The following is a 24,768-nucleotide window of genomic DNA, read 5'->3' on the forward strand; positions in this document are numbered from 1 at the left end:
TAATTATGAGGGACCGGGAGGTCTCTGGTGGACCAATGTCATGAACTCAGCTCTCCCACCTCAGAGGCTCAGGCCTGACATCAGCTGGAGCACCAAGACCCTGTCAGCTACATGGCTCAGAAGAAAAGGGAGAAAAGAAAAGAAAGAAAGAAAGAAAGAAAATAATAAAATAAAGTTATTAAAAATATATATATATTATGAAAATAAAAAAGTAATAAAAAAAGGGAGCAACCAAACCAATAAACACATCTACCAATGATAACAAGCGCTAAAAACTATACTAAAAAACCTGGACAGACAGAACCCTAGGACAAATGGTAAAAACAAACGTATACAGACAAAATCAGAAAGAAACATACACAGAATCACAAAATGAGAAAAAGGAAAAAGTATATATATATATAAGCATATTTTTTATATATATATATAAAAGGAAGAGAGCAACCAAATCAGTAAACAGACCTACCAATGATAATCTCTAAATACTAAACTAAGATAAACATAAAACTAGAAACCAATTAGACGCAGAAAGCAAACCCCAAGTCTACAGTTGCTCCCGAAGTCCACCACCTCAGTTTTGGGATGACTCGTTGTCTATTCAGGTATTCCACAGACGCAGGGTACATCAAGTTGATTGTGGATATTTAATCTGCTGCTCCTGAGGCTGCTGGGAGAGATTTCCCTTTCTCTTCCTTGTTTGCACAGCTCCTGGGGATTCGGCTTTGGTTTCGGCCCCTCCTCTGTGTAGGTCGCCCTCTGGCGTCTGTGCTTCACTCAGACAGGAGGGGGTTAAAGGAGCAGCTGCTTAGGGGGTTCTGGCTCACTCAGGCTGGGGGGAGGGAGGGGGTATGGTATGCAGGGCGAGCTTGCGGCGGCAGAGGCTGGCATGACGTTGCACCAGCCTGATATGCGCTATGTGTTCTCCCGTGGAAGTTGCTCCTGGATCACGGGACCCTGGCAGTGGCGGGCTGCACAGGCTCCCAGGAGGGGAGGTGTGGATAGTGACCTGTGCTTGCACACAGGCTTGTTGGTGGCTGCAGCAGCAGCCTTAGCGTTTCGTGCCCGTCTCTGGCGTCCACACTGATAGCTGTGGCTCACGCCCGTCTCTGTAGCTTGTTTAGGCAGTGCTCTGAATTCCCTCTCCTTATGCACTCCGAAACAGTGGTCTCTTGCCTCTTAGGCAGGTCCAGACTTTTTCCCAGACTCCCTTCCAGCTAGCTGTGGCGCACTAGCCCTCTTCAGGCTGTGTTCACGGAGCCAACCCCAGTCCTCTCCCTGGGATCTGACCTCTGAAGCCCGAGCCTCAGCTCCCAGCCCCCACCCACCCCGGCGGGTGAACAGACAAGCTTCTCAGGCTGATGAGTGCTGGTCGGCACCGATCCTCTGTGTGGGAATCTCTCCGCTTTGCCCTCTGCTCTCCTGTTGCGCTCTCCTCCATCACTCCATAGCTTTGCCCCACCCCCACCCCCGCTACCCCCCATCTCTGCCAGTGAAGGGGCTTCCTAGTGTGTGGAAACTTTTCCTCCTTCACAGCTCCCTCCCAGAGGTGCAGGTCCTGTCCCTATTCTTTTGTCTCTGTTTTTCCTTTTTTCTTTTGCCCTACCCAGGTACGTGGGGAGTTTCTTGCCTTTTGGGAAGTCTGAGGTCTTCTGCCAGTGTTCAGTAGGTGTTCTGTAGGAGTTGTTCCACATGTAGATGTATTTTTGATGTATTTGTGGGGAGGAAGGTGATCTCCATGTCTTACTCCTCCGCCATCTTGAAGGTCCTCTCGTGAGTATTATCTTGATATTTGTTTCTCCAGAAGCTTATCCCATCTGACTAATTTTTAATTTGCATACACTCTTTTGAAAGTAGAGCCATGTTATTTGTTATAAATTTTCTGTAATTCGACTAGGGAAAACTAAAACAAATGGTAACAATGACTGGTTAATGAATTTTCTTTTACCTACTTTTTAGATGACATTTATGTTCTCTGGCAAAAACAGATTATTTGATGACAATGGTAAGATTAGTTAGCTCTAGGAAAAAATTAGTTTCCAGTTGGTTGGATGTTTATTTAATGAGAGGGCATTTACTTATATATTTTTCCTTAAACATAATTAATTACCTTAAGGAAGTAAATGTAAAAGTACAGAGACAAGTGAGTAGACACACTAGTCTTTTTTGTTTTTTATTTTTATACATTTATTTTATTTATTTTTGACTGTGTTGGGTCTTTGCTGTGCATGGGCTTTCTCTAGTTGTGGCAAGCGGGGGCTGCTCTTCATCGCAGTGCACGGGCTTCTCATTGCGGTGGCATCTCTTGTTGCGGAGCACAGGCTCTAGGCACATGGGCTTCAGTAGTTGTGGTACACGGGCTCAGTAGTTGTGGCTCATGGGCTCTAGAGTGCAGGCTCAGTAGTTGTGGCTCACAGGCTTAGTTGCTCCGCGGCATGTGGGATCTTCCCAGACCAGGGCTCAAACCCATGTCCCCTGTACCGGCAGGCAGATTCTTAACCACTGTGCCACCAGGGAAGCCCGACACGCTAGTCTTTATCAGTGCTTGTTCAGGTGACTGCAGTTCAGAGAAATGGGAATCCAGAATTGAGATGCCTTAGAAATAAATCTTGGCTCATGTGTAGTATCTTTAGTTCAAGGATCTGAAAATACATTACAAGCAATTAAACTTCAGGGTAGAAATGGGAATTCTGTATTGCTTATTGGTTTAAATAAGTCATAGAATTATGATTTGCTTTGGGATCCTAGGAAGTCCTTTCTTTTAGTTCTACAAATTTGTATATGTTAGGTTGCCTGGATTTTTACCTACTCCCTCAAATCAGTTCCAGATCTCAGTTCTTCTCATGCCATGTTTCTTAAAAGACTCACTTCTTTTTTACTTCTGACTTGTTCTTCAGTCTCTGTGACCTTTACCCCCACACGTTACTCCAGCCTTTTTGATCAAGGTTGTTTTGTCCTCACAGCCCACCCCAGAGGCTGTTTTCAGTCCTTCTCCTGTTTCTTCTCTTTAACCCCTTTGATGTCACTGATGATTCAAATCTTTCCTTCCTTTTTAAACGTCTCCCTTTTCTTGGTTTGGGGTAAATTATTCTCCCTCTCCCTCTTTGTCTGGGTCTCTCATACTTACCTACCCCTTATATGCTGGTTTTCTCAAAAATCGGGTTGCCTTGGCCCTCCCTGTAAGCCATCCCAGTAGACAGATCCACTCCCATGGCTCTGGATGTGATCTACCTCTAGTTCCAGCATGCTCCTCAATTCTCAAGTCTGAGACCTTATTTTCAACTCCTCTTCTAGATAGTCCCACAGGGCCTCAAGCTTAACATTTCAGGAACCCACTGATCATCAGCAGAGAATGCAGTAACAGTTCCCTTCCCCTCTCCCTATATCCTCCCCTCTCCTAGCCTGTCTGCCTCCAATGCCAACACCTCCACCCCCCGAGGTGTCCACAGTAGCAACCTTGAAGTCCTCTGGGCTCCTGTTCCTTCCTTCCTCCCTTGTCTGGTCATTCACCAAATCTCCCTGATTCTGCCTCAGAAATGTCTTCACATCTACCTACTTTCCATCCTAGCGGCCTTGGGTCCAGCTTTCTTCATCTTCTGCTTGTACTGGTCCCCTGAGCAGTCCCCTCATTCTGTTCTCTGCTTTCCTGCTGGAGTTATTCCTCTGAAGACAAACCCAGGCATGGCTCATCCTTGGCTCCCAGTTGCTTAAAGGATGTGGTCCTAAACCACATCGCATGTGCCAACCTACGCACCCAGCATTTTCTCTCCGTGTACCTGCCTAGTGTATGTACCTGCTGAGCTGGACTCACCTCTCTCCTGTTCTCATCACTGAACCTTGGCCTAAAAAGCTCTTCTTTTCTCCCTCTGCTTGGGGAAAACTCCTACTCATTCTTCAAGGGACAGTTTAAGTGACATTTTTGTGAACTCTCCCCCAACTCCTCCAAACAGTTAGTCACTCCCTGCTTTTACTGGCCACAACACTTTGTAGAAATCTTCTGTCACCATCCTTGTCTCTCAGTCATGTGACATAAGTTTAGGAAGAGAGGGACTGTCTCTTCCTCATTTGTCTTATTATTTGTATCCAAATGCTAGCACATCCTGGGCCCTTGATCAGGGTTGGGATATCACAACTTTTTAAAGTTGAAATATGATTGATGTAGAATATTGTGTTAGTTTCAGGTGTACTACATAGTGATTTGACATTTACATATATTATGAAATGATCACAACACTAAGTTTAGTAATCATCTGTCCCCACACAAAGGTATTACAATATTATTGACCGTTTTCCTTATGCTGATGTTATATCCCCATGGCTTATTTATTTTATAACTGGTGGTTCATACCTCTTAATCCCCTTCAGCTATTTCTTCCTCCCCCTACCTGCCTCCCCTCTGGCAAGCACCTATTTGTTCTTTGTATCTGAGTCTGTTTTATTTTGTTTTTTAGATTCTACATTTAAGTGAGATCATACGGTATTTGTCTTTCTCTATCTGGCTTATTTCACAAAGCATAATACCGTCTAGATCCATCCATGTTGTTGCATATTGCAAGATTTCAATTTTTTATGGCTGAGTAATATCACTTTGTATACATATACTACATATTCTTTATCCATCGTCTATCAATGGACACTTAGGTTGCTTCCATATCTTGGCTATCATAAATAATGCAGCAATGAACATTGGTGTGCATATATCTTTTTGAATTAGTGTTTTGTTTTCTTCAGGCAAAAACCCATAAGTGAAATTCCTGGATCATATGGTAGTTCTATTTTTAACTTTTTGAGGAACCTCCACACTCTTTTCCAACTTACAAATTGGCCACACCAATTTACAGTCCCACTACAGTGCACAAGTACTCCCTTTTCTCCACAAACTCACCAACACTTTTTATAGTCTTTTTTGATGTTAACCATTCTGATAGGTGTGAGGTGGTATCTCATTGTGGTTTTGGTTTGCATTTCCCTGATGATTTGTTACGTTGAGCATCTTATCATATGTCTGTTGGCCGTCTGTATGTCGTTTTTGGAAAAATGCCTGTTCAGGTCCTCTGCTTTTTAATAGAGTTGTTTGGGGTTTTTTTTGATTTGAGTTGTATGAGTTCTTTGTATATTTTGGATATGAACCCCTTGCTGATTATATTGTTTGCAAATCTCTTCTCCCATTGAGTAGGTTGCCTTTTCATTTTGTTGATAGTTTCCTTCTCTGTGCAAAAGCTTTTTAGTTTTATACATGTTCTATTTGTTTTTTTGTTTTGGTTTTGTAGCCCTTGCCTGAGGAAACAGATCCAAAAAGATATTGTAAAGACTGATGTCAAAGAGTTTACTGCCTATGTTTCCTTCTAGGAGTTTTTATGGCTTCAGGCCTTGCATTTAAGTCTTTAATCCATTTTAGTTTATTTTTGTATATGGTGTGATAAATTCGTTGTTTTTTTTTCAACTTTTTAAAAAAATCATTTATTTTTAATTTATTTTTTATGTGGGTAAGCATACAATTTTTTCTATGTTCTTATTTTTTAATATTTTAAATTTATTTATTTTTGGCTGCATTGGGTCTTCGTTGCTGCGTGTGGGCTTTCTCTAGTTGTGGTGAGCAGTGGCTACTCTTCATTGCAGTGCATGGGCTTCTTATTGCGGTGGCTTCTCTTGTTGTGGAGCATGGGCTTCAGTAGTTGTGGCTCGTGGGCTATAGAGTGCAGGCTCAGTAGTTGCGGCACATGGGCTTAGTTGCTCCGCAGCATGTGGGCCCCTCCTGGACCGGGGCTCAAACCTGTGTCCCCTGCGTTGGCAGACGGATTCTCAACCACTGCACCACCAGGGAAGTCCGATAAATGAGTTTAGTTTGATTCTTTTGCATGTGCCTGTCCAATTTTCCCCACACTATTTATTGAAGAGGCTGTCTTCTCCCCATTGTATATTTTTGCCTCCTTTGTCATAGATTAATTGACCATATAAACATGGGTTTATATCTGGGATCGCAATTCTGTTCCATTGATTTATGTGTCTGTTTTTGTGCCAGTACCATATTGTTTTGATTATTGCAGTTTTGCAGCATAGTTTGAAATCAGGGAGCATAATACCTCCAGCTTTGTTCTTCTTTCTCAAGATTGTTTTAGCTGTTGGGGGTCTTTTGTGTTTCCATACAAATATTTAAAATTATTTGTTCTAGTTCTATGAAGAATGCCTTTGGTATTTTGATAGAGATTGCATTGAATCTGTTGATTGCCTGGGGAAGTATGGTCATTTTAACAATATTAATTCTTTCAATCTATGAGTATGATATATCCTTCCATTTGTTTGTGCCACCTTCATTTTCTTTCATCAGTGTCGTATAGTTTTCAGAGTATAAGCCTTTAACCTCTTTGGTTAGACTTATTCCTAGACTTATTCCTAGGTATATTATTCTTCTTGATGCCATTCTAAATGGGATTGTTTCCTTAATTTCTCTTTCTGATAGTTTGTTATTAGTGTATAGACATGCAGCATATTTCTGTATATTAATTTTGTACCCTACAACTTTACTGAATTTCTTTATTAGTTCTAATAGTTTTTTGGTAGCATCTTAAGGGTTTTCTATATATGTAGTATCATGTCATCTGCAAACAGTCAAGTTTTACTTCTTCCTTTCCAATTTGGAGTTCTTTTACTTCTTTTTCTTGTCTAATTGCTGTAGCTAGGACTTCCAATACTATGATGAATAAAAGTGGCAAGAGTGGGCATCCTTGTCTTGTTTCTGATCTTAGAGGAAATGCTTTCAGCTTTTCATCAAGTTTGCTTTGGGTTTGTCACTTATGGCCTTTATGATGTTGAGGTATATTCCCACCATATTCACTTTGTTGAGGTTTTTGTAATAAACAGATGTTGAATGTCAAAAGCTTTTTCTGCATTATTGAAAAGATCATATGATTTTTATTCTACAATTTGTTAATGTGGTGTATCACATCGATTGATTTGTGCATAATGAACCATCTTTGTATCCCTGGGATAAATCCCACTTGATCATGGTATCAAGGTGATGCTGGCCTTGTAGAATGAGTTCAGAAGTGTTCCTTCCTCGAGGAACCAAGATGGTGTAGTAGAAGGACGTGCTCTCACTCCCTCTTCCGATAACACCAGAATAACAACTAACTGCTGGACAGTCATCCACAGGAAGACACTGGAACTCACCAAAAAAGATAGCCCACGTCCAAAGACAAAGTAGAAGCCACAATGAGATGGTAGGAGGGGCACAATCACAGTAAAATCAAATCCCATAACTGCTGGGTGGGTGACTCACAGACTGGAGAACACTTATACCACAGAAGTCCACCCACTGGAGTGAAGGTTCTGAGCCCCATGTCATGCTTCCCAACATGGGGGTCCGGCAGCGGGAGGAGGAATTCCTAAAGAGTCAGACTTTGAAGCCTAGTGGGAATTGATTGCAGAACTTCGACAGGATTGGGGAAAACAGAGACTCTACTCTTGGAGGGCACACACAAAGTAGTGTGTGCATCAGGACCCAGGGGAAGGAGCAGTGACCCCAGGGGAGACTGAACCAGACCTACCTGCTAGTGTTGGAGGATTTCCTGCAGAGGCGGGGGGTGGCTGTGGCTCACCATGGGGACAAGGACACTGGCAACAGAAGTTCTGGGAGGTACTCCTTGGCGTGAGCCCTCCCAGAGTCTGTCATTAGCCCCACCAAAGAGCCCAGGTGGGCTCCAGTGTTGGGTTGTCTCAGGCCAAACAACCAACAGGGAGGGAACCCAGCCCCACCCATCAACAGTCAAGCGGATTAAAGTTTTACTGAGTTCTGCCCACCAGAGCAACAGCCAGCTCTACCTACCACCAGTCCCTCCCATCAGGAAACTTAAACAAGCCTCTTAGATAGCCTTATCCACCAGAGGGCAGACAGCAGAAACAAGAAGGACTACAGTCCTGCAGCCTGTGGAACAAAAACCACATTCACAGAAAGAAAGACAAGATGAAAAGGCAGGAGGGCTGTGTACCAGATGAAGGAACAAGATAAAACCCCAGAAAAACAACTAAATGAAGTGGAGATAGGCAACCTTCCAGAAAAAGAATTCAGAATAATGATAGTGAAGATGATCCAGGACCCTGGAAAAAGAATGGAGGCAAAGATCGAGAAGATGCAAGAAATGTTTAAAAAATACCTAGAAGAATTAAAGAACAAACAAACGGAGATGAACAATACAATAACTGAAATGAAAACTACAGTAGAAGGAATCAATAGTAGAATAACTGAGGCAGAAAAACGGATAAGTGACCTGAAAGACAGAATGCTGGAATTCACTTCTGTGGAACAGAGTGAAGAAAAAAGAATGAAAAGAAATGAAGACAGCCTAAGAGACCTCTGGGACAACATTAAACGCAACAACATTCGCATTATAGGGGTTCCAGAAGGAGAAGAGAGAGAGCAAGGACCAGAGAAAATATTTGAAAAGATTATTGTCGAAAACTTCCCTAACATGGGAAAGGAAATAGCCGCCCAAGTCCAGGAAGCTCAGAGAGTCCCATACAGGATAAACCCAAGGAGAAACACACAGTAATCAAATTGGCAAAAATTAAAGACAAAGAAAAATTATGGAAAGCAGCAAGGGAAAAACGAAAAATAACATACAAGGGAACTCCCATAAGGTTAATAGCTGATTTCTCAGCAGAAACTCTACAAGCCAGAAGGGAGTGGCATGATATACTTAAAGTGATGAAAGGGAAGAACCTACAACCAAGATTACTCTACCCAGCAAGGATCTCATTCAGATTTGATGGAGAAATCAAAAGCTTTACAGACAAGCAAAAGCTAAGAGAATTCAGCACCACCAAACCAGCTCTACAACAAATGCTAAAGGAACTTCTCTAAGTGGGAAACACAAGAGAAGAAAAGGACCTACAAAAACAAACCCAAAACAATTAAGAAAATGGGAATAGAAACATACTTATCGATAATTACCTTAAATGTGAATGGATTAAATGCTCCAACCAAAAGACACAGGCTTGCTGAATGGACACAAAAACAAGACCCACATGTATGCTGTCTACAAGAGACCCACTTCAGACCTAGGGACACATTCAGACTGAAAGTGAGGGGATGGAAAAAGATATTCCATGCAAATGTAAGTCAAAAGATAGCTGGAGTAGCAATACTCATATCAGATAAAATAGACTTTAAAATAAAGAATATTACAAGAGACAAGGAAGGACACTACATAATGATCAAGGGATCAATCCAAGAAGAAGATATAACAATTATAAATATATATGCACCCAACATAGGAGCACCTCATTACATAAGGCAACTGCTAACAGCTGTAAAAGAGGAAATCCACAGTAACAGAGTAATACTGGGGGACCTTAACACCTCACTTACACCAATGGACAGATCATCCAAACAGAAAATTACTAAAGAAGCCCAAGCTTTAAATGACACAACAGACCAGATACATTTAATTGATATTTATAGGACATTCCATCCAAAAGAGCAGATTACACTTTCTTCCCAAGTGTGCACGGAACACTCTCCAGATGGGTCACATCTTGGGTCACAAATCAAGACTCAGTAAATTTAAGAAAATTGATACCATATCAAGCATCTTTTCTGACCACAACACTATGAGATTACGAATGAATTACAAGGGAAAAAAATGTAGAAAACACAAACACATGGAGGCTAAACAGTATGTTACTAAATAACCGAGAGATCACTGAAGAAATCAAAGAGGAAATCAAAAAACACCTAGAGACAAATGACAATGAAAAGGCCGCTATCCAAAATGTATGGGATGCAGCAAGAGCAGTTCTAAGAGGGAAGTTTACAGCAATACAAACCTACCTCAAGAAACAAGAAAAATCTCAAATAAACAATCTAACCTTACACCTAAAGGAACTAGAGAAAGAAGGACAAACAAAACCCAAAGTTAGTGGAAGGAAAGAAATCATAAAGATCAGAGCAGAAATAAATGAAATAGAAACAAAGAAAACAATAGCAAAGATCAATAAAACTAAAGAAGAAGATAAACAAAATTGATAAACCACTAGCCAGACTCATCACGAAAAAGAGGGAGGGGACTCAAATCAATAAAATTAGAAATGAAAAAGGAGAAGTTACAACAGACACCGCAGAATACAAAGCATCGTAAGAGACTACTAAAGCAACTCTATGCCAATAAAATGGACAACCTGAAATAAATGAACAAATTCTTAGAAAGGTATAACCTTCCAAGACTGAACCAGGAAGAAATAGAAAATACGAACAGACCAATCACAAGTAATGAAATTGAAACTGTGATTAAAAATCTTGCAACAAACAAAAGTCCAGGACCAGATGGCTTCACAGGTGAATTCTGTCAAACATTTAGAGAAGAGCTAACACCCATCCTTCTCAAACTCTTCCAAAATATTGCAGAGGAAGGAACATTCCCAAACTCATTCTACAAGGCCACCATCACTCCGATACCAAAATCAGACAAAGATACTACAAAAAAGAAAATTACAGACCAATATCACTGATGAATATAGACGCAAAAATCCTCTACAAAATACTAGCAAAGAGAATCCAGCAACATATTAAAAGGATCATAGACCATGATCAGGTGGGATTTATCCCAGGGATGCAAGGATTCTTCAATATACGCAAATCGATCAATGTAATACACAATATTAACAAATTGAAGAATAAAAACCATACGATCATCTCAATAGATGCAGAAAAAGCTTTTGACAAAATCCAACACCCATTTATGATAAAAATTATGCAGGAAGTGGGCGTAGAGGGAACCTACCTCAACATAATAAAGGCCATATATGACAAACCCACAGCAAACATCATTCTCAATGGTGAAAAACTGAAAGCATTTCCTCTAAGATCAGGAAAGACAAGGATGTCCACTCTCACCACTATTATTCAACATAGTTTTGGAAGTCCTAGCCACGGCAATCAGAGAAGAAAAAGAAATAGAAGGAATACAAATTGGAAAAGAAGAAGTAAAGCAGTCACTGTTTGCAGATGACATGATACTATACATAGAGAATCCTAAAAATGCCACCAGAAAACTACTAGAGCTAATCAATGAATTTGGTAAAGTTGCAGGATACAAAATTAATGCACAGAAATCTCTTGCATTCCTATACACTAATGATGAAAAATCTGAAAGAGAAATTAAGCAAACACTCCCATTTACCATTGCAACAAAAAGAATAAAATACCTAGAAATAAACCTACCTAAGGAGCCAAAAGACCTGTATACAGAAAACTATAAGACACTGATGAAAGAAATTAAAGATGATACAAACGGATGGAGAGATATACCATGTTCTTGGATTGGAAAATTCAATATTGTGAAAATGAGTATACCACCCAAAGCAATCTACAGATTCAATGCAATCCCTATCAAATTACCAATGGCATTTTTTACGGAACTAGAACAAAAAATCTTAAAATTTGTATGGAGACACAAAAGACCCCGAATAGCCAAAGCAGTCTTGAGGGAAAAAAAAGGAGCTGGAGGAATCAGACTCCATGACTTCAGACTATACTACAGTGCTACACTAATCAAGACAATATGGTACTGGCCCAAAAACAGAATCATAGATCCATGGAGCAAGATAGAAAGCCTAGAGATAAACCCACACACCTATGATCAACTAATCTATGACAAAGGAGGCAAGGGTATGCAATGGAGCAAAGACAGTCTCTTCAATAAGTGGTGGTGGGAAAACTGGACAGTTGCATGTAAAAGAATGAAATTAGAACACTCCCTAACACCATACACAAAAATAAACTCAAAATGGATTAGAGACCTAAATGTAAGACCAGAGTTTATAAAACTCTTTGAGGAAAGCATAGGAAGAACACTGTTTGACATAAATTACAGCAAGATCTTTTTTGATCCACCTCCTGGAGTAATGGAAATAAAAACAAAAATAAACAAATGGGACCTAATGAAACTTAAAAGCTTTTGCACAGCAAAGGAAGCTATAAACAAGACGAAAAGATAACCCTCAGAATGGGAGAAAATATTTGCAAACAAATCAATGGACAAAGTATTAACCTCCAAAATATATAAACAGCTCATGCAGCTCAATATTAAAGAAACAAACAACCCAATCCAAAAATGGGCAGAAGACCTAAATAGACATTTCTCCAAAGAAGACATACAGATGGCCGAGGAGCACGTGAAAAGCTGCTCAACATCACTAATTATTAGAGAAATGCAAATCAAAACTACAATGATGTATCACCTCATACCAGTTAAAATGGGCATCATCAGAAAATGTACAAACAACAAATGCTGGAGAGGGTGTGGAGAAAAGGGAATCCTCTTGCACTGTTGGTGGGAATGTAAATTGATACAGCCACTATGGAGAACAGTATGGAGGTTCCTTAGAAAACTAAAAATAGAATTACCATATTATCCAGCAATCCCACTACTGGGCATATACCCAGAGAAGACCATAATTCAAAACGACACATGCACCCCAATTTTCATTGCAGCACTATTTACAATAGCCAGGCCATAGAAGCCACCTAAATGCCCATTGACAGATGAATGGATAAAGAAAATATAGTTCATATATACAATGGAATATTACTCAGCCATTAAAAGGAACAAAATTGGGTCATTTGTAGAGACATGGATGGATCTAGAGACTGTCATACAGAGTGAAGTAAGTCAGAAGGAGAAAAACAAATATCGTATATTAACACGTATATGTGGAACCTAGAAAAACGGTACAGATGAACCGGTTTGCAGGGCAGAAGTTGAGACACAGATGTAGAGAACAAACGTATGGACACCAAGGGGGGAAAGCCACAGGGGGGTGGGGATGGTGGTGTGCTGAGTTGGGTGATTGGGATTGACATGTATACACTGATGTGTATAAAATTGATGACTAATAAGAACCTGCTGTATAAAAACATAAATAAAATTTAAAAATTAAAAAAAAAAGTTCCTTCTTCCACAGATTTTGGGAGCAGCTTGATAGTAATAAGTATCAACTTTTCTTTAAATGTTTGGTAGAATTCACCTGTGAAGCCATCTGATCTTGGACTTTGTTAGATATTTTTTATTACCGATTAAATTTCATTAATTGGTCTGTTCATATTTTCTATTTCTTCTGTCATGATTCAGTTTTGGAGATTGTATGTTTCTAGGAATTTATCCATTTCTTCTAGGTTGTCCATTTTACTGGCGTCTAATTGCTCGTAGTAATCTCTTATGATCCTTTGTATTTTGGTGGTGTTGGTTGTAACTTTTCTTTCATTTCTGATTTTTTGTTTATTTGGGTCCTCTCTCTCTCTCTTCAAAGGTGGCCCTGCTCACTCCCTTTGGTGAGGTTAACCCCAACCCTAGCCCCGCCCTGTTATGCTTTGATGACGTTTCCACTTCCAGTGATGCACTTCCTGCATTTCTGGCTGATGCAATCTCCACTTCCAGTTACACCACTTGCCACGCCCCCCCCCCCCCCCACGTGACCATGAATGAAAGAACCAGATAACAGGGAAACTTCAGGGTGAGAGAATATAAGCAGGAAAAGCTGACCATAGTGCACTGCCATGGCAACTTATCGCTGTGGACCCTTCTGCGAGGTTATCATCTGCCTGCCTTGTGATGTTGAGCAACATCTGTCTGGCATATCTGACAGCATCATATGATGGCTGGACAACACTCCCATTACACTGCCCATGGATACCCTCTGGGGCAACCAACAGGTGAACCAGCAGATGGGTGTCCTTGCTCTGATTCTTTATTATTTCTCTATTTCATTTATTTCTTCTCTGATCTTTATTATTTCTTTTCTATCCCCTAACTTTCAGTCTGTGTGTGTCTTTCGATCTGAAGTGAGTCTCTTGTAGGCAGCGTACATTTGGGTTTTGTTTTTGTATTCATTCAGCTACTCTATGTCTTTTGATTGGAGCAGTTAGTCCATTTACATTTAATTATTGATATTTTGTTAATTTCTTTTTCAAAGTTTTTTGTTCCTTTCTTTTTCTTTTGCTCTCTTCCGGTGTGATTTGATGACTGTCTGTAGTGTTACGGTTGAATGCCTTTTGCTTTTTGTGTGTATCTATTATTATATATTTATATATATATGTGATATATATATGTGATTATTTTAAGTTGCTGATCTCTTAAGTTTGAATGCATTCTAATCAGCCTACATTTTCATTCCCCACCTACCACGGTTAATGTTTTTGATGTCATATTTTACATCATTTTGTTTTGTGTGTCTCTTAACTACATATTGTGATATAGATGATTTTACTACTTTTAGCTTACAGCCTTCCTCTAGCTTTATACATTGTTGACTTACTACCTTCACTGTATGTTTAGCTTTACCGGTGAGATCTTTCCTTTCATAATTTTCATATTTCTAGTTGTATCCTTTTCTTTTTCACCTAGAAAAATTCCTTTAACATTTCTTTTAAAGCCCGTTTAATGGTGCTAAACTCTTTTAGCTTTTGCTTATCTGTAAAACTCTTTATCTCTCCTTCAAATCTAAATGATAACCTTGCGGGGTAGAGAATTTGGGGCTGTAAGTTTTTTCCTTTCATCGCTTTGAATATATTGTGTCACTCCCTTCTGGCCTGCACAGTTTCTTCTGAAAAGCCAGCTGATAGTCTTATGGGAATTCCCATGTATGTAACTAGTTGTTTTTCTCTTGCTTTTTTAATATTCTCTCTTTATCTTTAATTCTTGCCATTTTAATTACAGTGTGTCTTGGTGTGGTCTTCTTTGGGTTGATTCTGTTTGAGACTACTCTCTGTGCTTCCTGGACCTGGATGTCTTATCTTTCCAAGGTTAGGGAAGTTTTCAGCTATTATTTCTTCAGATATTTTCTGTGCCCCTTTCTCTCTCTCTTCTCCTTCTGGGATCCCTATAATGCAAATGTTAGTACACTTGATGTTATACCAGAGGTCTCTTAAACTATCCTTATTTTTTTTTTAATTCTTTTTTCTGTTCAGCTTTGTAATTTCCACTACTCTATCTTCTGGTTTATAGTTCCTCTGTACCATCTAATCTACTGTTGATTCCTTCTAGTGTATTGTTAATTTCAGTTATTGTATTCTTTAGCTGTGTTTGGTTCTTCTTTATATTCTCTAACTCTTCGTTGAAATTCTTACTGTGTTCATACATTCTTCTCCCAAGTTCAGTGAGCATCTTTATGATTATTACCTTGAGCCCTTTGTTGGATAGATTGCTTATCTCCACTTCTTTTAGTTCTTTTTCTGAGGTTATGTCTTGTTCCTTCATTTGTAATATATTACTCTGTCTCCTCATTTTGCCCAATTCTCTGTGTTCATTTCTATGTGTTAGGTACATCAATTACATTTTCCAATCTTGGGGAAGTTGCCTTATGTAGGAGATATCCTTTAGGGCCCAGCAACACACTCCCTTCTGGTCACCAGAGCTGTATGCTCTAGTGGTACCCCCTTTGTGGACTGCATGTGTCCTTCTGTTGTGGCAGGGCTGACTACTGTGGGCATGTCGGTAGGTGGAGCTGGCCCCTGGCCAGGCTGGCTGGGAGGCCATTCCTCATGCAGTTGTTGCAAGTCCCCTGGAGGGCAGGGTAGGCTTCCCACGTGGTTTGCCACACAACCTGGGGGTTGCAAGGCTGCTGCCGGCCTGCTGGTGGGCAGTGCCGGGTCCCTATGTGGCTTGATGCTTGATTGAATGAATCTACGTGTGAATGTAATCAGTGTGGAGCTGGGAAGGACCTTAGGATGATCCCAAATCATCCTGACCATGCTGTTAAAGGCGCTACCCTTGTCTTGATGTGGTTATTTATCTCCATTTGTGGTTATACTCTCCACCAGGAAAAGGAGAAACTGTATGTGGAACTAAAGCACATCCTGGCCCGGCAGCCTGGGCCTGAGGCTGCAGAGCAGCTACAGATCTACCGCCACACGCTGCGGGAGAAGACCAAGCAGCTTAAAGTAAGTGGTAGCCTCTGCTCCTTCCTGGCTGAAGGACAGACACACTCTGGGGAATACCCGTGGACAAGTCTACTGCCTCAGTACAAGGAGCCAGTCTCCCAAATGCTGTCCTCCTTTGGTATCAGCTTTTTTAGTGTTCCAGTCCTGGGAGGCACAGGGCAAGCCTTAAAGCTACCCCTCTGCTCCTAAGCTAATAGACTCCCACAAAACAGGGAGATGAACAAGTGGACAAAGAGCTGGGGAGAGGATGATGGCAATGGGATAGAAATTTGGGGGACAAGGTTTGTATAGATTATCTCAAGATGATTTAGAGGATTCGGATGGTGGGAAAGAACAGAGGGAATATTTTAACACCACTGCCCACTGAAGCAGATCATTGTGTCAAAGCAGGTTTTTACTATTCATTCCGCCTGAAATACATGTACACAAAACACAGGCTACTCCCCAGTCCCCAGGAACCTTGCTTCATGACCATCTATGAAATAAGAAGCCATGAAAGGGAAGTAAAATCATTTTAGGATTCTGTTAGTGTAAGTTCCCTTCTAAGTGACATAAGAACATTAGCTGGGGAGATGGAATGTTTTAGTATTATATGCGCCTTTTTAAAGTTTTCTCAAAAACTGCATGTTCCCACTATATCCTCAGCTTTACCTCCTAAAAAGTACTTAGATATTCTTGGCACGTTAGGGAAGCCTTATACACACACATGCACAGAATGTAGCGCATGGCAGCCGAATTCTGGCACTTTTCTGTGCAGTGATGGTAATAATCATTGCCTTTCTGCCTGGGGTAAAATAGACGCCACGCTGCTAATCCTTTCACAAATACAATGTTGTAAAATCGCATCCTTTTACTTAAAAAGGGCAGATGAAACAGAAACGTAATGACAGCATTAATTTTCAACTTATCACTGTTAAGCATTCATTTTACATGAGTATCCTGAGACATAATTTGAGATTTGTAGGAGGCATAATCTTTTGATTATTTTCATCCCTTTAAACAATTGAATATATCAAATAAAATAAAAACTTATTTTCTCAGGGGTGGGTGTAAATTAGAAAAGCCCATGTCTTTACACTACTCTCAGATAGGCATACTTAGCGCTGGATTGTATTCAGTGGTTCATAGCAGACTTTTGTTACTTTAAGCCTTTATCTGAGGATATCCAGATTTTTGCTCTGAATGACATGTGACCCCTGGTGGAAGATTCAGGGGTGGATAATACCAAGCCTGTCCGCCAGTTTGTCCTCATTATCTGGGCTCTTTTAGGAAATTCCACATTCATTGTTTGGAAACAAGGTCTTTGCTCCTAAGAGTTTAACTATTTTTTTTTTAACATCTTTATTGGAGTAAAATTGCTTTACAATGGTGTGTTAATTTCTGCTGTATAACAAAGTGAATCAGCTATACATATACATATATCCCCATATCTCCTCCCTCTTGCGTCTCCCTCCCACCCTCCCTATCCCACCCCTCTAGGTGGTCACAAAGCACCCAGCTGATCTCCCTGTGCTATGCGGTTGCTTCCCACTAGCTATCTATTTTACGTTTGGTAGTTTGTATATGTCAGTGCTACTCTCTCGCTTCATTCCAACTTAACCTTCCCCCTCCCGTGTCCTCAAGTCCATTCTCTACGTCTGCATCTTTATTCCTGTCCTGCCCCTAGGTTCATGAGAACCTTTTTTTTTTTTTAGATTCCATATATATGTGTTAGCATACGGTATTTGTTTTTCTCTTTCTGACTTACTTCACTCTGTATGACAGACTCTAGGTCCATCCACCTCACTACAAATAACTCAATTTTATTTCTTTTTATGGCTGAAGACAGTTTTTCTTCCAACATGAAAAGCATATTCTTTAGCTCATGATAACATCGTCAGAATCCTTTTCACAGCAGTTAAGAGGAAATAGTTCAGAAGCAGACGAACACTCGAAAGATAAACATCTGCCTTTTATGCAAATTTTTTAAAAATGCAGAACTAGACGAAAACCAAATCAAATCTATTGCATGCCCCTTAGGACAGTAGCCTCCCTTTTTTCCCCTTGGTTTTTGTTGGGGTACCCCTCATTTTAGTGTGCTCTACACATCCGTTTAGGTGAGTAAATTCCCTCTTTCCCTGTCCAGCCTGAAACCAGTAGCATCTGCTGAACACACAGTGCAAGAGGCAGGTAATTAGGCTTCCTGTTAGAGCCCCTCGCATGCAGTACACTCTCCCTGCAGATATCATAGCCCCCTGCTTCTTAGAGGTAAGTCCCAGTGCTGGGATAAAGAGAGAACCTGTGAATAGTCCCAAAGGGCACAGTAAAGAGGTGATTGACATTCAGCAGAACAACAGCCTTGGAAAACATATAAATTGAATACCTACTGAGTGGTGGTGGGGGCAGGATGATTCTGAGTAATTTTTACAATAATCCTCAGATGAATCATGCTCCCTTGCAATGACTTTTCTGAATGCTTTATTAAAAAAAGGCTTTAAAAGCAATTTTATGCTGTATGTCTGGGATTTTTCTGTTTCCACTCACAGTATTCTTGAACCACATTACACCATTCATATGTGAGCCTGTTTGCTTGTGCCTGATAGTTCTCCTTTAAAGCAGGGGAATGAGGTTCCATTGTTTGCCACTGGATTATGAGTCTTCAGACCTCCATCATATTTTTACCCAGATACAGACCTTGAACTGGTAGAAGTGTGCGGATTAACTGTTAAACCTGGGCATGGTTTTGTATCTCTAGCCTCACTGAGGTAAGTGGCCGCGGATTAAAAAGATTTTTCAGAAAAGGATATTGTCTCACTGCGCATCTTCTGTTAATGCTGCTTTATCTGTCACGCTAGGTTTTGTCTTCAGAACTGAATATGTATGAATCGCAGAGCCAAGAATATAAGTATGAGATCGAGAAACTTAGCAATGAACTGCTGAACTTAAAGAAGAAATACCTTGCTCAGAAACGTAAAGAATACATTCAGAAGTAAGAATTAGTCAAATGTTCTAGTTCTGTTGTGCCTATTAACTGCTGATAAGAAAATAATTGAAGACAGTCACGGAGTCACAGACTTCACTGGGGTAAACTAAGTCAGGGGTGAGCAAATTACTTTCTACAGGTCCCTCAGTGGGCTGGTGTTAGAGCAAGACGGGTGTCTCCTTTGAAACTGAGACCCCTCCTTAGGACCCTAACAGGGATTCATTAATATCAGCTCACTGGTGGACCTTGTGTGGAGCAGAGGAAACCTAGTGTGATTTTTTCCCCCACACGGTTCTCACGGTTTGGAGATAATCATTCCATAACTATGTCTGCAGAGGAGGTTCACGATTAGCCTTGTATGGGCTGAAGCATATTCACACTTAAAACCACTGTAATTATGAGCAGTTCACAAGTAATTTTCACCTATGTTTTAGATAAACTGTCTCTGAATCATTTCTGTGTCTAGTACCTGACTTCAGTATCTGCTGTAGGGTATCAGCATGAGCATTCTTCTAGGAGATGATAATGCAGATATCAGGTGAATATTTTGGGTTTCAGGATGCGTACATGTTGAAGAGTAAATGTTCTCTTCACTTTGTTATTGTTTGCCTAATCCTGGGGTGAGTGAGTGGGCCCAGATGAATCAGCAGGTTTGAACCTTGGCTGTGTGCATTGCCCAAATCATCTTGTTCATTCTGTAGAGGCTCACATTGTGAGTTGAAAGTCAGGCTTGGTATTTCATCCACATGGGCGTTTCAAGGACATGGTGAAACAGGGTTTGAACGCATGCATCAATAATCCATTAGTGGCAAACAGCTACTTAAAGTAGCTGGATGCGAATTCATTTGCCAGTAAAAATCTATCCTTTTTGTATATCAGAATATTCCCCCATTCCACATTTAGATGCCAGTTCCTTGGTAGACTAAAATATTGCTAAAAACTATAGCTAATCTAGATGGGTCTGGCTCAATGTGTGGGTCTAGCAACTGTCTGATGCAGAATCACTGGTGAGATTTATTAAACATGCAGGTTCCTAGGCCCCATTTCCAGATATTTGGATTCAGCAGGTTCTGGATGGGCCTCAAAAATCTGCAGTTTAATTGCTCTCTAGGTGAATTCCATGCACACTGATGTTTGAGAACCACCGATGTTAATGATGTGAATTGAATGAATGTTGGAGTAGAAACACTAGTTTTCTTTTAGGGCACCAAAGTTGTGCTTATCAAATGTCATGTCTAGTTTCCACGTGAGGCAGTTGTCTAGCTCTGTGGCCTTCAGACTTTCTGAGTGTGCACTCTTATCAGTAAAACAATTTTGAACTTGCAGCCCCCCTAATATATACGCATATCGTTTTTAAAATTAAAAAACTATTTTGGAATAGTTTTTTACCTCCAATATATTTTAATTTATAAAGTACACACAAATACTATTGTCACTTTGTGAGTAATTATTAGTAAAGAAAGGTTTTTAATTTTCAAAGATAAAATATTGAATCTCTAATATCTTCTTGCCACTTGCCAACAGGTCATCCCACTCATCTTGTAGAGTTCACACACTCCATTTTGGAGACCAGTGGTCCAGTTGAAACAGTTATAAACAGCTGGCTTGGCTAAACAGTTAATTGCCTTCCTAGAGCTAATTAACTCACCTGCCTTGGCCCTGGGATTTGGCCTAGTTTCCATTGACCTTATTGATCCCCCGGCCAGGCACACACAGTTTTTTGGACACAGGGAGCATGCTGACAGAGGGACACCCCTCTGATAGCTCATTCCCTCCCAATGGCCCATCCACTAGAATTGCACTGCCCCCGGGCAGTATGCCACTTGTGGCTATTTAAATTAAAGTGAATTGCAATTCAATCAAATTAGAAATTTAGTTCCTTAATTGCACTAGTCACATTTCACCTACTTAGTAGCCATGTGTGGCTAGTGGATGCCGCATTGGGCAGCTCAGATACAGAGCTTTTCCACCATCATGGAAAGTTCTATCAGATAGCACTGCTCTAGACTCTGCCTTTGCCTTGAATCCTCATTCCTTGTGGCCAGTCTGACCTGGCTAGGGCATCATTTGGTCGTTCCATTTAGTTGGGATCCATAAACTGGAGGGAGACAGAGAGTTATGAGTTCATGGGAGAACAGGGAAAAGAAGAAAAAAAGATTAAGGAGCTGAAGGAAAATATGCCCAGGCAAGAACAAAAGTGCTGAGATGGTTTAGACTGGAAGGAAGAAGGCTGAAGGGAGTCATTAAGATGGTCTATAAATGCATTAAAAAGATCATATAAAGGAGACATTATTCCCATTAGTCAACTTAGATCAGGCCAGAAGCATTAAGCTTAAGTTCCTTCAGAGAGGAAATTTTAGGTTATTTAAGGCGAGAGAGGGCAGGGAGAGGGGGGCACTGCCTGCAGCTAGCAACAGTCAGGAGGTAGACAAATTGTCAGGGTACTTGAAGGAATCTTCTTTGCTGGACCCACTCAAGGCTAAAGCTTTTGTCCTGTTTATGGAGGACGGCTTTTATAATAATGAAATCAGTTCTGCTAAGGGACAGCTGGATTGATTAGCAAACTTTCTGCAGGTTCTTTTCAAATGGAATAATTTAGAATAATCTCTGTGGCTATTCTCACACATACTCTTTATAAAATAGCAACTCATATCATTTTTACCTTTTTGCCTTTTTTTTTTTCACTTTTCTCAAACCCTGTTTTTATCATGCTCCAGTCCTGACCTGCACCCCTACCCACCTGCCCTTGACTCCCCTACTCTGGACCTCCAGGCTGGTCTAGAGTCTGCAGTACAATTCAGATTCTTTTGCAAAAGGTAGAATTCTCTTCCCTGAAGTAAATCACTTCTATTAGCCAAATCTAATTGGTTTTAGTCTTAGTAGTTTGCTCAGTTTTTATTTTTAAAAAGGGACTCCAAAGATGTTTTCCATAAGACCCTAATTATTCAATAGGTAATTTTTATAAATTTAAGATACCTCTGCAGGAAACCTGAATGTGTGTGTGTGTGTGTGTGTGTGTGTGTGTGTGTGTGTGTGTGTATTTAAAGAAGATCTGCATAGAAGATACATTGTAGATTTTAGATTAGAACTTCCTTTATCTATTGCCAAATGTACCATCTTATTTATCTTTCCCAGCTTTTCTCGTATCTTAAACTATTTCTAATAATAACTGCTGCTCATCTAAAGTTATAGGAAAATTTGTATTTTATAAATGTCCAAGTTTGATGAAGATACCTTGTGTGTGTGATAAATATTTATGTTTCCACTGAAACTTTGGATTATAAAAGTTGATAAATGATGAATTAGTCATTATAATTGAGCCAAGAGAAAGATTCTTCTGACTGATCTTTGGAACTAAACAAATGCTTTATAAAATAGGAAGATGATTACAAGTCAGGAGCCTCCAGTCCACAGGGTCTGAGCTATTATGAGGCCTTCTGTCCGTATTTAGAGCAACATTAGGAAAGCACATTTAATTGTGTCTTTCCCTAATTCTATGTGTTATCAGTAACACCTAATTAGATTTAAACCACCACCTTGTCTCAAACTGGAAGCTTTGATCAAAGCAGTTTTCAGTGGCTAGTTCACCCTAAGAACTATCATAGAAGAGGAAAAAGATGGTAAGGAAGTTAACTTTCACCTCCTCTCTTATAGGAACAAGGACAGAATAGGCATGGAGAATGCCTTCTCAATGGCCAAACTAACTGGCCCTCGTTTTACGGGGGGTGGATTTCCCCTCAGCAAGTCATCCAAGATGAAGTCCTAACTCCGAGCTGCTGGCTGGGTCCAGTTGAACAGCTCACGAAATTCACTCTGGAACATTTTGGAGGAATCTCTTTGAAATCCCTTGGATCACAGACATTTAGGGAAATCAGTCCTCAGATTCCAGGATGGAAAGAAATGCAGAACTATTATAGTCATGTACATATAAGAGTGATGACATTCTACATAGTCCACATGGATATTAACAGAGTGTAATTATATCTGTTCAATTAGGCCAACCCATTCCATGAAGCAGATCTTTTGTTACTACCACATTGATTTATTTTGAAATGCACCACATCTAGATACTCTGTATGGATGAAAGTTTGGATCCTAATGTCTATTATAGACATCGGTGCATAGGTTTTATATTTTTAAAAAAATTTTTTGAAATGCAATGCATTCTTATTAATAAGAATCTATTATAATTATTCCTCATTAACAAGTCATTGATGAGATGAGAAAGAAGGACACACTCTCGAGTATTTAAAAAGTGTTCTGAGAGTGATTTCTATGTGGAAGTTCTTTTCAGGCCTGGGGTATGAAAATCTATTCCAAAGAGACATACTAATAAATGCTTCATCATAAAAAATAAAAAGAACTTTTGTAGAGATTTTGATCTTTGCTTTGGTAGAGTACATAATTAAAGTTTAAAACTACTGTGAGAAATGTTTAACCCAAGGATGTGATTCAGAGGAACCAGGACTGTAAAATGAGGGGTTTGGGCTGGTATCCATTGAAGGTCTATCCTTTCTAGACCTCACACTTGGAGAAAAGAGTTACATGGGACAGAGATCTGTTTGCCTTCCAGGCTGCAGGCCAGCATTTTGAGCCACTGAATCCATTGTATTTTCTTTGTATTGAAGCCACAGTTATGTGGGCATCAGTTCAAAGTTCCCTTGTTTAAAGTGTTCAGTCAGTAATATTATGTGGGACACTCTGGCCATCTCCCTCCCAATAACTTGACCTCTGTAATTTTTTAAAAATAATTGAGGAGTAAGTAGCTTATGGATAAGTAAGGCCAGTATAAGTAGATCATTCCATTTGTGCTGCAGAACTGAGGTTCCCATTGAGAAGAGCAGGAGACTTAATGGCCCCAAGATGTTTGTTTAGATTATCCAGAGAGGTGGGAGTTTAGAGGGATCTAAAATCATATTCCGCTGTCCCTCTCAGTTCACCGCCAGAAGCAGACCCAATGCAATGATGGCCATGAAAGTGATTGATTCTGAAATGATCCCAGGAAACATCCTAAGAGTTGGGAAAGTAGGACAGGGAAGGGAAGGAGACCAACCTAAGGCTCAATGTCAAGTTCCATGGTGGGAGACTTTGGCTGGACCTTTCAGGGAGCTCTGGAGACAATGTAATCACATCTCAGAGTTGTCCCCATCAGGGTGAGGGAACTGGGATATTTATATCCCCCATGCTTCCAGTCACTGGCCAAGGACTGCTCTGGAAGGGTCTTTCTGGTCTTCCCTGTAGGCAAACCAGCTCTCAAAGAGACAGCGGTTGCTGACTGTTGGAAGCAGAAGTGGTTAAGGGCTGGGGGAACTGAGTCAGGCAGTGTCATCCTCTGTTGCTTCTCTCACATGATCACAGTTGAGAGCTGCAGATGGAAATCAACCTCCAGTGTAGCTGGTGACCCTGTGGTGAGGTGTGACCATCAGCAATTTGTGTACCATGCGGGAGCATGAGAATGGTTATATGCACAAGAGAATTTGCTTAGAAAACCTTAAACCTGAAGAATCACAATGGGGCCATTTCCAGTTTTGAAAATCACTGATGCTGTATTCCCTCAGAGCCAACCACATTCTGTTTAGACAGAAGACTTTTACAGGTAAGGTGAGGCAAGACAGTTATGACATGTGCAGCACTGGAGGGTTTCCCATCCATTCAGGAACATTTTGAAGTATAGTCATAGCTAACTTCCTTCTGAGCCCTTGGGTGGCTTTGTAAGAGGTTCACTTCTCTAGAGAAATGGGGTCTGTGATTCTTGATCTATTGCAGTATGGCAAAGACTCTGGAGACAGATGCCAGGTTCAAATCCTGGCTCGTCATAACAATTGAGTTGTTTTGAGGATTAAATGAGTTAATGTATGTAAGCTTAGAACAATGT

General features: G+C 40.4%; 1 protein-coding gene across 1 annotated transcript in view; it reads left to right on the forward strand.

Moving 5' to 3' along the window:
- The window catches only part of CFAP58 (cilia and flagella associated protein 58), a 111,639-nt gene extending 88,542 nt beyond the window's left edge, over positions 1-23,097 (forward strand). Inside the window, exons 16-18 of the mRNA XM_022568821.3 lie at positions 15,812-15,931; positions 18,766-18,899; positions 22,548-23,097. Coding sequence (XP_022424529.1) covers positions 15,812-15,931; positions 18,766-18,899; positions 22,548-22,659 — 366 coding nt within the window. The 3' untranslated portion in view covers positions 22,660-23,097. The remainder of the gene's footprint in view (positions 1-15,811; positions 15,932-18,765; positions 18,900-22,547) is intronic.
- Positions 23,098-24,768: the final 1,671 nt, after the last annotated feature.

Source organism: Delphinapterus leucas, chromosome 16, assembly GCF_059928025.1.
Source record: "Delphinapterus leucas isolate spDelLeu-1000000601 "Yukka" chromosome 16, BTC_Dleu_Yukka2, whole genome shotgun sequence".
In the NCBI taxonomy this organism is placed as follows: domain Eukaryota; kingdom Metazoa; phylum Chordata; class Mammalia; order Artiodactyla; family Monodontidae; genus Delphinapterus; species Delphinapterus leucas.